General features: G+C 43.5%; 1 protein-coding gene across 7 annotated transcripts in view; it reads left to right on the forward strand.

Annotated features, from left to right (window-relative positions):
• The window catches only part of LOC102077585 (protein NLRC3), a 135,273-nt gene that overhangs the window by 55,213 nt on the left and 66,253 nt on the right, over positions 1-13,807 (forward strand). For 4 of the 7 annotated variants that reach the window (XM_019355156.2, XM_019355160.2, XM_019355157.2 and 1 more), the window contains 2 exons: positions 2,460-2,536; positions 2,640-4,467. In XM_019355156.2, the coding sequence (XP_019210701.1) occupies positions 2,460-2,536; positions 2,640-4,467 (1,905 nt within the window). Of the gene's footprint in view, positions 1-2,459; positions 2,537-2,639; positions 4,468-13,478; positions 13,581-13,807 lie in introns of those variants that run through there. The other 3 variants (XM_025904840.1, XM_019355155.2, XR_003218243.1) reach the window with 2 other exon arrangements.

The raw sequence follows: 13,807 nt of genomic DNA on the forward strand, positions 1-13,807 counted from the left end.
TCAGCTTTATTTGCTGACAGGGAAAAAGCATACAAAACTAAACTACACTGGGAAAATATAAACTCCACTTTGCAGAGAGGCACATGAGGAAACACACAGCTTGAGGGACAACGCAACACTGACTCTTCTTCTTCTTCTTCTTCTTCTGTCAGGTTTAACGGCAGCTTGCATCCAAAACTGTTGCATTACTGCCATCTCCTGGCTGTTAATCTTCCATCACTCCTGAATCCTCAGATCCTCAGATCCTCTTGATGAGACCAGTATTTCTCAAAAAACGAAAAACCACCACTTTCCCTTCACCATGACTTAACTTATTAACCACTTGTTCAAACGTAAGTTCCCTTCCACCACTCATTTCACCCCACATCACCCTCCTGTGACTTGCATACTTCCTACAACTAAGGAGCACATGCTCAACCGTCTCCATATCATTGCACCCATCACACAACCCAGTCGGATGTTTTCCTATCCTAAAAAGAGTAACATTTAAAAAGCAGTGGCCTGTTCGTATTCTACTGATAACAACCTCCTCCTGTCTCTTTAATCCGCCACTCCTCTTAGCTTCTATTGTGTTTTGCACCCTATATAAATGTCTCCCTTTTATTTCATTATGCCATTCAACACTGACTCAGAGAAACACAGGGTTTAAATACACTGGGAAGTAACGAGGGGAATGAGACACAGAAGGAGGGCACAGCTGGGAGAAATCAGAACTGACGAGACAAGGAAGCAAAGCAGGACACATTCACATAAGACACGGACCTTCAAAGTAAAACAGGAAGTTGGGGAATGGCTGCAATCACAGCATTGTAAGATAGTGACAGATGTACCATTAGGCCCCCTCCTCGATTCAGAGATGGTCTTTCCCTTTTCACGTAAATGGCCTCCTTGACTCCGCCCTCAAACCAGCGTTCCTCCCTGTCCAGGATGTTACATCCTCATCATTGAAAGAGTGTCCACTGGCCTGTAGGTGTGAATAGTCTGCACAGTCCTGGCCTGACGAGGGAGCTCTTCTGTGTTGCAGCCAGAGGTTGTTTGGTTTCCCCGATGTATAAATCCTGGCAATCCTCCTGCACTTAACAGCGTACACTATGTTACTCTGTTTGTGTCGGGGGACCCGATCCTTGGGGTGAACCAGTTTTTGGCGCAGCGTGTTTTGGGGTTTAAAAGCCACAGAGACCCGGTGTTTAGAAAAAATGCGTCTCAACTGCTCCGATACTCCTGACACATACGGGATCACTACAGGTCACTTAGTCAGCGGTTGTCCTTCTCTCCTGGATCAGCTGGAGCTTTCTTTAGGTGCCTTTCCAGCTTTGACAAAAGTCCAGCTGGGATAACCACATTTACGCTACGTCCAGATGAACAGAATCAACTTTTGGAGATTTACTTTCCTGGATGATTGAGAATGCATCAAGACGTTCCTCCTAAAGTGTTGTTCAGTGTTGTGACAGTCAGCTGCTTCAGCTGCTGCTGGGATGGGCTGTGGCAAAGAGAACAGAGAAAATCAAAATCAGAGTTTTTCTCTGAATTAAAAACAAGGAAACAACAATATATTCTACATGGTGAAACTGATGGTTTATGGTGTTTGGGTCTGTTTTTCTGTATTTATGCAGATAAAGTGTAAACTCAGATGAATTATACCATCAAATGTTAAAGGAAAATATCAGGATGAGTGTCTGTGAGCTGAGAAGGACGTGAAGCGAGCAGTTTATCCCAGAGCTGAAGCTGCTCTGTGTGCAGAGATGAGCTCAGATTCCTGCTGTGATTGATCAACAGTCACAGAAATGTAGACTTGTAGTTATTACTGCAGGATGGTCACAGCAGATACTGAGAAACATGGATTATGAGGATGGATGATCAAGTTTCTCACTCTCTCCTTTAAATCTCAGTTTTCTTCTTCTTCACAGTTTATCTGTTAATTTATTCATGAATAACACTGAAAGAGTTTCTGTTATATTTCCTCTTGAACATCACCTTATTAGGGCGGCATTAGGAAATAGCCCCCCTCCAAAGAATGAATGAATGAATGATGATAATAATAAAATGATTAAAAAGCAGAGCTCAGAGTGGTAGATGGTCAAACATGGATCCACGGGTGGTTCAACTGCATTTGGTGACGTGACTAAAGCAAATCTTTCAAATAATCCCACCATCAACGGGATGTTGTCTCCTTTACTACGGTTACTTTACTTGGTCACCGTGTGAATTTCTTTGAAATGAACCAAATTCTTTTATTTGTTGGTTGTTGCATATTTAAGCTCTACAGTCAGGAAAGGAGGAGATGAGGCCTCAACAATGTTGGGTTGTAGCTGTGGTTCAGGTTAGAGTGAGTGTCCATGGAATAAATGGAAGTCAGTGAACTGGAAACATGACTGTGTTCAAACTTTTCCTTTTTATAATGAGTCTAATCAAAGGTGGACAGAAGTATCTCCACTTTGACTTTTCTGTGTCACCATCAGAGCTTCTGCACAGTGTGGAGAAAGATCCAGAAGCAGAGCTGGACTGCAGACAGCCAGTCAGAGCAGCTGTGTACAAAGTAAGACTGAACATCTGTCTGCTGATGGACTCATTTCTGAAAACTGGACTTCTTGTGTTGTTCAGACATTGAAGAGTTTTCTTTCTGTTTTTCTTTCTTTCAGCAGATGTTGGTCTGCAGGAGGTTTTAGATGAACATAAGATCAGTCTGAGGAGGAGATGTGAACGTGTGACTGAAGGAAGTGATGAAACAGGAAGTAGAGCCCTCCTCAACAGGATCTACACTGAGCTCTACATCACAGAGGGACAGAGTGAAGAGGTTCATACCCAACATGAGGTGAGGCAGCTGGAGACAGCTTCCAAGATGGACGCCCTCCATGACGCTCCAATCAGGTGCCAGGACATCTTTAAAGCCTTACCTGACCAACAGAGACCCATCAGAGTGGTTCTGACCAACGGCGTGGCTGGTGTTGGAAAAACCTTCTCAGTGCAGAAGTTCACTCTGGACTGGGCAGAGGGCTTGGAGAACCAACATGTCAGTGTGGTGGTTCTGCTTTCATTCAGGGAGCTGAACCTGATCAGAGATGAGCAGTACAGTCTTCTGGAGCTGCTCCATGTTTTCCATCCAACATTACAGAAGGTCACAGCAGAGAAGCTGGCTGTCTCTCAGCTTTTGTTCATCTTTGACGGCCTGGATGAAAGCAGACTTTCATTGGATTTCACCAACAGGAAGCTGCTGTCTGATGTCACACAGAAGTCATCAGTCAGCCAGCTGCTGACAAACCTCATCCAGGGGAATCTGCTTCCCTCGGCTCTCGTCTGGATAACTTCCCGACCCGCAGCAGCCAATCAGATCCCTCCTACATGTGTTGACAGGCTAACAGAAGTACGAGGCTTCACTGACGCCCAGAAGGAGGAGTACTTCAGGAGGAGATTCAGTGATGAAGAGCTGTCCAGCAGAATCATCTCCCACATGAAGACATCCAGGAGCCTCCACATCATGTGTAGTATCCCAGTCTTCTGCTGGATCACTGCTACAGTTCTGGAGCACATGTTGACTACAGAGCAGAGAGGAGAGCTGCCCAAGACCCTGACTGACATGTACTCACACTTCCTGCTGGTTCAGACAAAGAGGAAGAAGAACAAGTACCATGAGGGACATGAGACGAGTCCACAGGAGCTGACGGAGGCTGACAGGGAAGTTCTTCTGAAGCTGGGGAGGCTGGCGTTTGAACATCTGGAGAAAGGAAACATCATGTTCTACCAAGAAGACCTGGAGCAGTGTGGTCTGGATGTGACAGAGGCCTCGGTGTACTCAGGAGTTTGTACAGAGATCTTCAAAAGAGAGTGTGTGATCTTCCAGAAACCAGTCTACTGCTTTGTTCATCTGAGCATTCAGGAGTTTCTGGCTGCAGTCTACATGTTCCACTGTCACACCAACAGGAAGACAGAGGTGCTGGAGGACTTCCTTAAACCAAAATCTTTGACCCTGCTGATTTACAGTGTTTTTGATGACAAAGATCTCCAATCACTTGATGTATTTCTGAGGAGAGTCATGGAGAAATCCCTCCAGAGTAAAAATGGCCACCTGGACCTGTTTGTTCGCTTCCTTCATGGCCTCTGTCTGGAGTCCAACCAGAGACTCTTAGTAGGTCTGCTGGGTCAGACAGAGAACAGTCCAGAAACCATCCAGAGAGTCATCAACAACCTGAAGGAGATGAACAGTGATAAAATCTCTCCTGACAGAAGCATCAACATCTTCCACTGTCTGATGGAGATGAACGACCTCTCAGTACATCAGGAGATCCAAGAGTTCCTGAAGTCAGAGAACAGATCAGAGGAGAAACTCTCTGAGATCCAGTGCTCAGCTCTGGCCTTCATGCTGCAGATGTCAGAGGAGGTTCTGGATGAGTTGGACCTGCAGAAGTACAACACATCAGAGCGGGGACGACAGAGACTGATTCCAGCTGTGAGGAACTGCAGAAAGGCTCGGTGAGTCCAGATGTGATCATTAACATCATTGATCAGTGTAGGTTAGTAGTTTAACTTTGAAAATAAAATCAGATTGTAAGCACAAAGTGTTTGTGTCCGTACGCTGCAACCTTCCACACCATCCTTTATTGTACAGACTCAGCAGCAGCTTCATGGATCCCAAATCCAAGAGTGGAGAACAGATTTGAAGTGTGTCACATCCATGCAGTCACAGCTGTTTCCACCATGTTTCCACTGATATTAATCCTGTTCAATGACACGTTTCATATCAGTGAATATGTTCTTTAGGACGTCCACTGACATGTTTAAGTGTCCTGCTGGAAATCACTCAAATCATCCATGAAATCCATGAAAAATCCTTTTAGTGTTTCTAACTTCACCCTCTGTCCTCTCTCTCTCTCCATCCTCCTCACTGCTTCTTTCACTGATAATCACACAAACATCGTATTCAGCTACAAAATAACACAATAATATCATCTGATGATCATTATTATAAGAGCAGGATCCATATTTGATATCAGAGTAACACACTGCTTGGTTATGTGCAGTCATCATCAGTGACTGTGGGTCAGACAGAAGCTCTCTGATTGGTTGTTGACCTTGGTCACCTGTCCACTCTCACCTGTTTGTGTTTGCTCTCTCTTTGCTGTCTCCATCCTCTCTCTCCTTTCTCTCCCTCTCTGTCTTTGTCACTCAGGTCCAATGGAAACAGTGACATTTACAAACCAATCAAAGACAAACTGATCCATGTCAGGTTATAACAATATTCAAAGTGAATACAGGCTGCTGCTGGACACAGACAGGTAACATCATTTTGACTTGCTGTCACCTGGATCTGGACTCATAAACACTGAAGCCCTGAACAGGAATACAAATCATTTTCTGCCAACTAGCGACACACCAGCAGATAATGGCTCAGAAAGCTAAAATGAGCCAATCATTTCTGTGTTTAGTTCCCCTGAAATCAGATCTGATATCAGCAGCTCTGAGTTCATTCATCATTATTGTCCAGTGATGAGATTTCTGCTCCGTTTGGTAACAGTCAGCAGGTTTTTCCTGCGTGTGGACGTGAACAGTCGTACCTGACAGCAGGTAGCAAACAGAGATCATCTTTCCAGCTGGAACTCTTCACTGAGCTGAACTCATTCAAAATGTTCTGGAGTCAAAACAGGAAACAGTCCAAATGTGTGTCTTCACTCTGACTCTGGATCAGATCTCAGTGACAGACTGTGGACATTATGGAAGCCTAAATGTGACACCATCTTCCTCCTTCATCTGCAGATTAAAGCCAAACAAAGATTCTCATTAAAAGTCTGCAGGTCTGAGAGAGACTCAATCGTTGTGTCATGTCAAACACAGTAAGAGGAGCTGAAGCACAGATGTGAAGAGCAGATTCATCAGATTATGAGCTCACTCTGTTTTGTCTTCACATACATTCAGTCTGTGTTTATAATGCAGATTTTCTGCTTTTATAATAACACATTTTATATTTTCTATCATCACAGACTGACTGACTGTGGACTCTCAAAGTCTCACTGTGAAGTTGTGGCCTCAGCTCTGAAGTCCAACCCCTCCCATCTAACAGAGCTGCACATGAGTAGAAACTACAACCTGCAGGATTCCGCAGTGAAGCTTCTGTGTGCTGGACTGGAGACTCTGAGGTGAGTTCACTGACTGCGGCTGTTGTTGTTTTTCTATATTTCAGGTCTTTGATTGATGTTTGAAACTTTCTTTAGTTCCTAAATGTTCAGGATGTGTCTGAAGACAAATCAAAGGAGCTTGTAAAGAAAAGCGTCTGGACTTCTTTGAGTTGCTTGAAGACGTTTCACCTCTCATCCGAGAAGCTTCTTCAGTTCTAAGGTCAAATGGTGGAGAGTCCCAGATTTAAACCCAGTGGGAGTTTCCCCCCAAAGAGGGACAAAGGACCCCCTGGTGATCCTCTAATCACATGAGTCAAGGTGTGAAAGCGGGTGTGGGACCTAATCAGCCAGGGTTTCGGGTGAGCTCATTGTGAAACCTGGCCCCACCTTGTCATGTGAATTCCTGAGGTCAGATGGCCCAGGATGTGAGTGGGCGTTAAGGCGTCTGGGGAGGGAACTCAAAACTGGATTATAGATGGCAGACAGTTGGTGTCGTAAACCACCGCCTCTGTTCAAAGATGGTCGCTCACAGTGGACATAGATGGCCTCTTTCACTCCTCTTTCAAACCATCTGTCCTCTCTGTCCAAAATGTGAACATTGGCATCCTCAAAAGAGTGACCTTTATCCTTAAGATGCAGATGGACTGCTGAGTTTCATCTGGATCCAGGGTAAGTTTCTGGATCTTGTCGGTGAAGTCGGTGGAGTTCTTGATGTGGTGTGGGGTGTTCCCCACGAGAGGTGCAAGGATGGTAGCAAGGTGTTTCGCAATGTTATAAGTGGCTGAGTTTATGCTACTGACTATGGGTCTGAGTGGGACCCCTTCCTTGTGGATTTTAGGAAGTCCATAAATGCAGGGTATGGCATCCCCTGGATACAGGCGGTGAACTGAAGAAGCTTCTCGGATGAGAGGTGAAACGTCTTCAAGCAACTTAAAGAAGTCCAGATGCTTTTCTTTGCAAACTCCTTTGACTACGATGACCTGGATGACTGAGAACCTTCACAGACATATTTCTGAAGACAAATGTGAAGAAGTTTGAGTGCTTTCAGAAATGTTGTCTTTCCAAACGACTGAACAACAGTTTTTCCTTTTGGCTCCAAACAGAAGTGACAGACTTGAGCAGGGTTCATTTAAAGGCTGACAGAAGTGGAGTGGTGACGGGGAGATGTTTGACAGGACAGTGTTTCAGCCTCCACAGGTTCATGTTGTGCTCCATCAGTCAGTGAAGATGAAGTCAGTGCTGATGAGGCTGTAGAGTGTGTGAGGGATGTGAATGAGGATGATGAAGATCTGATGATAGCAGATAAAAACAGGCTGCAGAGACTTTGAGCCATACAGGGCACACAGTGTGTGTACAGAACAGCTGAAATCATTCTGGAGGCCTCACTGGAATATGGAAGCATCACAGTACAGCTTCACTAAAGTCTCTGATATGAGATGAGAAATGAAGCAGCCAGAGCTTTTTCATGAGTGGAAATCCACTGTGACTGTGAGCTGCTGCTACAGCCTCCAGATTAGCCAGCAGCTCATCCTGCTCAACATTTTCTCACCAACTTTAATGGAAGTGTGATGTTTTCAGCTGGAGTGATGGTCAGGGTGGCCTCCCTCTCCTCTTCTTCTCCTCTTCCTCTTTCATTTGTAAAGCCACTTCTGCTGCTTTCATTCATTTGAAGTCCTGTAGCTGAGTTTGGGAGAGACTAACAGCCTCGGCAGCAGAGGGGAGAAAGGCTGTAACACCACCACTTTACTCTGTTCTACCTGTCACATCATTTTATCAGGAAACAAATATGCTCATGTTTTATGTTTGTCTTGAAGATGTAAGAAGATCACATGGTGCTTTTTATTATTGTGTTGGTTTGTTTCCTGTCTCTTGGATGGAGCCCAGCTGTGCGTGGCCCCTGGGCCTGTGGTCAGAGTGTGTGCTGGATAATCCGGCCCAGGATGAGGCCAAACTGACATGGGATGAAATGTCTGTCACATAATTGAGCTTAGTGTAGTTTCATTTCTGCACAATTTAAAAACAACCAAACTTTATTCTGTCTTTTCTACGTTATACTGTAGACTTTCTTTGATACTGTGTCCAAAAGGAGCAGCTTTTACTTTGAAGGGGAGCCGTCTCTGTTTCCTCTTCAGGTTGGATGATGGAAGCAAATGAGTGTGCGATGTTCTTTCAGTGTTGCACTTTGTAGACGCTCCCTGAGCACTGGTCTCACAGCCAGCTGCACATAGAGACCAGTGTTGTTAGTCCAGGTCAGAAGATGACTTGTTGGAATGAAAATGAGCTTGTAGTTTGTCTGCTTTAATCATGTGACTGGAAAAAGGTGTTGGACTTCAAATATGTCCATTTCTTTCACACTTCACCTTTAAAAGTGAAGCCTTGTGGTTCCTGGAAGGAAAAACACGACTTTTTCAAGTCTTTGTCCTGTTTTTATGATAAATGTACGACTTTAATGTGAAACATTCAGAGTTTTTTCTCTTGTTGTGTTTGTTTGAAGCTGCTTCCTGTTGGCTTCAGCTGTTTGGAGTTTCCATTTTCTAAACTTCTACATTCTGAACCTTCTTCAGCTCTGAACAGATGATGAAACACTGAATGATTTCAAGCTCACACTTTGTCTAATAAACTTACATCTTTCATTCTTTATACAGATTGAGTTTCTGTGGTTTGTCAGAGATCAGCTGTGATTATCTGGCAGCAGCACTGAAGTCCAACCCCTCCCATCTGAGACAGCTGGTCCTGAGTAACAACAACAAACTGCAGGATTCAGGAGTGAAGCATCTGTGTGGTTTCCTGGAGAGTCCAGGATGTGGACTTGAAACTCTGAGGTCAGTCAGCATGTTTTAGTTGTGCTGAGATGAATATGATGTGAAAGTTGTGCTGACACTAAACTGCAGACATCAGGCTGATATTATACTGATCCACACTGAGGATCTTCATGGTCAAGTCTGTTTTCTTCTTCTCTGGTTTAGTCCATTGACTGCAGCAGAACAATGTTCACATTTCAAACAGTGAGACTCAACGTATGGCCCGCGGCCCACACGCGGCCTGCCCACCTTTCCTGATTCAGAGAGAGGGGACCCTGATTAACTGTGTAGTGTTCTTCCTCACAGTTCTAAGTATCAGACACAACAATGAATAATCCACAGCTGACTGTCTTTAGCAGGTCAAAGGTCACGGCACACAGCAGACAGTGGGAAATATTCTAATTCTGATCATTTATCAGCACATATCCATATGTATAAAAACAAAGCTGACACTGTGAGACTTGATCAGAGGTGTGATCATCACAGCAGAGGCCTTTGTGTCAAAGTCACTGAGGATCCATCAGAAACACATGAAGCAGATTTTCCTCTTCTGGCTTTTTATAGCAGATAACCTTCAAAATCTTCTGCAGTCGATCAAAAACTGAAGCAAACCATGAATCAACATGTGAACATGAGCTGATGCTGCTGAAGTGAAGCAAAGTTACAGAGGTTTGATTACAGACACAGCTGAGAGTTTGTAATCTGTCATCATTTTAAAAGGTTTCAATTTCTTCAGTATTGAACAGCAGAAATGAGGCTTTGTTTTCGGAGGCCGACAGCAGTGAACACAACAGCAGACTGGTGCGTAATAAGCAGTGAATAATGCAGAAAACAGATTTTTGAAGGTAAACTGTTCTTGAAGTACACTGAGAGAGAGAGAGCTGTGCAGGAAGTAAAGGTCAAAGTCAGAGAGAATTCATGACCATGTTCATCAAACGTAAAGCGTAGTTTGGATCTTCTTTTGCTGCTGGTTCACTCAGTTTTGGTTGGAGACAGATGAAACCTGCAGCTTCAGGATCTGTGAGCTGTCCACTTTCAGCCCCGACGGCGTGTCCGTGTACGTGTCGTCGAGTGAACGATCCACGCTCTGTGTTTCCATCTTTGTGTGTTTAGCTGCTCTCATTTACTGTTTTATCTGTTTGCTTGTTGTTGAAATACTTTTGGGAGCTTTAACCTGAGATTCTGGCAAAATACATTTATATTAAAAATCCATTCAGGATTGAATGAATCAACATCGCTTTATTCAAATTAAACCATTTAAATAGGAAAATCCATTTTTTTACAGCCGCCTCTAATGCTGGGTAATGTCAGCTGGTCCATGTGCAGCTGGCTGTGAGGCTCAGGGAGCGTCTACAAAGTGCAACACTGAAAGAACATCATCCATAAATATTGAGGAATAACTGGACTCTCATACAGCGAGACTCAAATGCCTTTAAACATCAGCTTATCCTGCTGATCCAAGTCCAACACTGAGTTTGTAAAAACATGTTTGTCAATCATTTTGTTTGGTTTCTGAGGAAAATGATTCAATAACTTGCTGCTAATACACAACATTTCATCATATTTCCTCATAACCCTCTTTTGTCTGACCATTTGATCCCATTTGAATTTGCAATAAAGGATCCACAGAGTTTGGTGACAATAATGACAGTAGATGTTTGTGTGAAAGTGCTGGAAGCAAATGAGTGTGCGATGTTCTTTCAGTGTTGCACTTTGTAGACGCTCCCTGAGCACTGGTCTCACAGCCAGCTGCACATAGAGACCAGTGTTGTTAGTCCAGGTCAGAAGATGACTTGTGGGAATGAAAATGAGCTTGTAGTTTGTCTGCTTTAATCATGTGACTGGAAAAAGGTGTTGGACTTCAAATATGTCCGTTTCTTTCACACTTCACCTTTAAAAGTGAAGCCTTGTGGTTCCTGGAAGGAAAAACACGACTTTTTCAAGTCTTTGTCCTGTTTTTATGAGAAATGTACGACTTTAATGTGAAACATTCAGAGTTTTTTCTCTTGTTGTGTTTGTTTGAAGCTGCTTCCTGTTGGCTTCAGCTGTTTGGAGTTTCCATTTTCTAAACTTCTACATTCTGAACCTTCTTCAGCTCTGAACAGATGATGAAACACTGAATGATTTCAAGCACTTTGTCTAATAAACTTACATCTTTCATTCTTTATACAGATTGAGTTTCTGTGGTTTGTCAGAGATCAGCTGTGATTATCTGGCAGCAGCACTGAAGTCCAACCCCTCCCATCTGAGACAGCTGGACCTGAGCTCCAACAAGCTGCAGGATCCAGGAGTGAAGCATCTGTGTGGTTTCCTGGAGAGTCCAGGATTTGGACTTGAAACTCTGAGGTCAGTCAGCATGTTTTAGTTGTGCTGAGATGAATATGATGTGAAAGTTGTGCTGACACTAAACTGCAGACATCAGGCTCATATTATACTGATCCACACTGAGGATCTTCATGGTAAAGTCTGTTTTCTTCTTCTCTGGTTTAGTCCATTGACTGCAGCAGAACAATGTTCACATTTCAAACAGTGAGACTCAACGTATGGCCCGCGGCCCACACGCGGCCTGCCCACCTTTCCTGATTCAGAGAGAGGGGACCCTGATTAACTGTGTAGTCTTCTTCCTCACAGTTCTAAGTATCAGACACAACAATGAATAATCCACAGCTGACTGTCTTTAGCAGGTCAAAGGTCACGGCACACAGCAGACAGTGGGAAATATTCTAATTCTGATCATTTATCAGCACATATCCATATGTATAAAAACAAAGCTGACACTGTGAGACTTGATCAGAGGTGTGATCATCACAGCAGAGGCCTTTGTGTCAAAGTCACTGAGGATCAAACAGAAACACATGAAGCAGATTTTCCTCTTCTGGCTTTTTATAGCAGATAACCTTCAAAATCTTCTGCAGTCGATCAAAAACTGAAGCAAACCATGAATCAACATGTGAACATGAGCTGATGCTGCTGAAGTGAAGCAAAGTTACAGAGGTTTGATTACAGACACAGCTGAGAGTTTGTAATCTGTCATCATTTTAAAAGCTTTCAATTTCTTCAGTATTGAACAGCAGAAATGAGGCTTTGTTTTCGGAGGCCGACAGCAGTGAACACAACAGCAGACTGGTGCGTAATAAGCAGTGAATAATGCAGAAAACAGATTTTTGAAGGTAAACTGTTCTTGAAGTACACTGAGAGAGAGAGAGCTGTGCAGGAAGTAAAGGTCAAAGTCAGAGAGAATTCATGACCATGTTCATCAAACGTAAAGCGTAGTTTGGATCTTCTTTTGCTGCTGGTTCACTCAGTTTTGGTTGGAGACAGATGAAACCTGCAGCTTCAGGATCTGTGAGCTGTCCACTTTCAGCCCCGACGGCGTGTCCGTGTACGTGCCGTCGAGTGAACGATCCACGCTCTGTGTTTCCATCTTTGTGTGTTTAGCTGCTCTCATTTACTGTTTTATCTGTTTGCTTGTTGTTGAAATGCTTTTGGGAGCTTTAACCTGAGATTCTGGCAAAATACATTTATATTAAAAATCCATTCAGGATTGAATGAATCAACATCGCTTTATTCAAATTAAAACCATTTAAATAGGAAAATCCATTTTTTTACAGCCGCCTCTAATGCTGGGTAATGTCAGCTGGTCCATGTGCAGCTGGCTGTGAGGCTCAGGGAGCGTCTACAAAGTGCAACACTGAAAGAACATCATCCATAAATATTGAGGAATAACTGGACTCTCATACAGCGAGACTCAAATGCCTTTAAACATCAGCTTATCCTGCTGATCCAAGTCCAACACTGAGTTTGTAAAAACATGTTTGTCAATCATTTTGTTTGGTTTCTGAGGAAAATGATTCAATAACTTGCTGCTAATACACAACATTTCATCATATTTCCTCATAACCCTCTTTTGTCTGACCATTTGATCCCATTTGAATTTGCAATAAAGGATCCACAGAGTTTGGTGACAATAATGACAGTAGATGTTTGTGTGAAAGTGCTGGAAGCAAATGAGTGTGTGATGTTCTTTCAGTGTTGCACTTTGTAGACGCTCCCTGAGCACTGGTCTCACAGCCAGCTGCACATAGAGACCAGTGTTGTTAGTCCAGGTCAGAAGATGACTTGTTGGAATGAAAATGAGCTTGTAGTTTGTCTGCTTTAATCATGTGACTGGAAAAAGGTGTTGGACTTCAAATATGTCCATTTCTTTCACACTTCACCTTTAAAAGTGAAGCCTTGTGGTTCCTGGAAGGAAAAACACGACTTTTTCAAGTCTTTGTCCTGTTTTTATGATAAATGTACGACTTTAATGTGAAACATTCAGAGTTTTTTCTCTTGTTGTGTTTGTTTGAAGCTGCTTCCTGTTGGCTTCAGCTGTTTGGAGTTTCCATTTTCTAAACTTCTACATTCTGAACCTTCTTCAGCTCTGAACAGATGATGAAACACTGAATGATTTCAAGCACTTTGTCTAATAAACTTACATCTTTCATTCTTTATACAGATTGAGGCGCTGTGGTTTGTCAGAGATCAGCTGTGATTATCTGGCAGCAGCACTGAAGTCCAACCCCTCCCATCTGAGACAGCTGTACTTGTATGGAAACAACCTGCAGGATCCAGATGTGAAGCAGCTGTCTGATCTTCAGCAGAGTCCAGACTACAGACTGGAGACTCTGCTGTAAGTAGAGTGATGGAGTGAGTGGGTGGTGCTGTCAGCAGTATTGTACTAAACACAGTCAGTATGAAACAAAGATCCAGTGTTTCCTGTAAAGCTGCAGCTTCTCAGTGAAGCTGTGAGAGGAGAATGGTGACAGGCTTCAGGATTGGACACAAACACTTCCTGTTTCTCACCTTTATGGTCACCATAGTAACGGCTGACACACTCTGATCAAACACTGTCAACAG

The sequence above is a fragment of the Oreochromis niloticus genome, unplaced genomic scaffold (genome assembly GCF_001858045.2).
Source record: "Oreochromis niloticus isolate F11D_XX unplaced genomic scaffold, O_niloticus_UMD_NMBU tig00007364_pilon, whole genome shotgun sequence".
NCBI classification, from domain to species: domain Eukaryota; kingdom Metazoa; phylum Chordata; class Actinopteri; order Cichliformes; family Cichlidae; genus Oreochromis; species Oreochromis niloticus.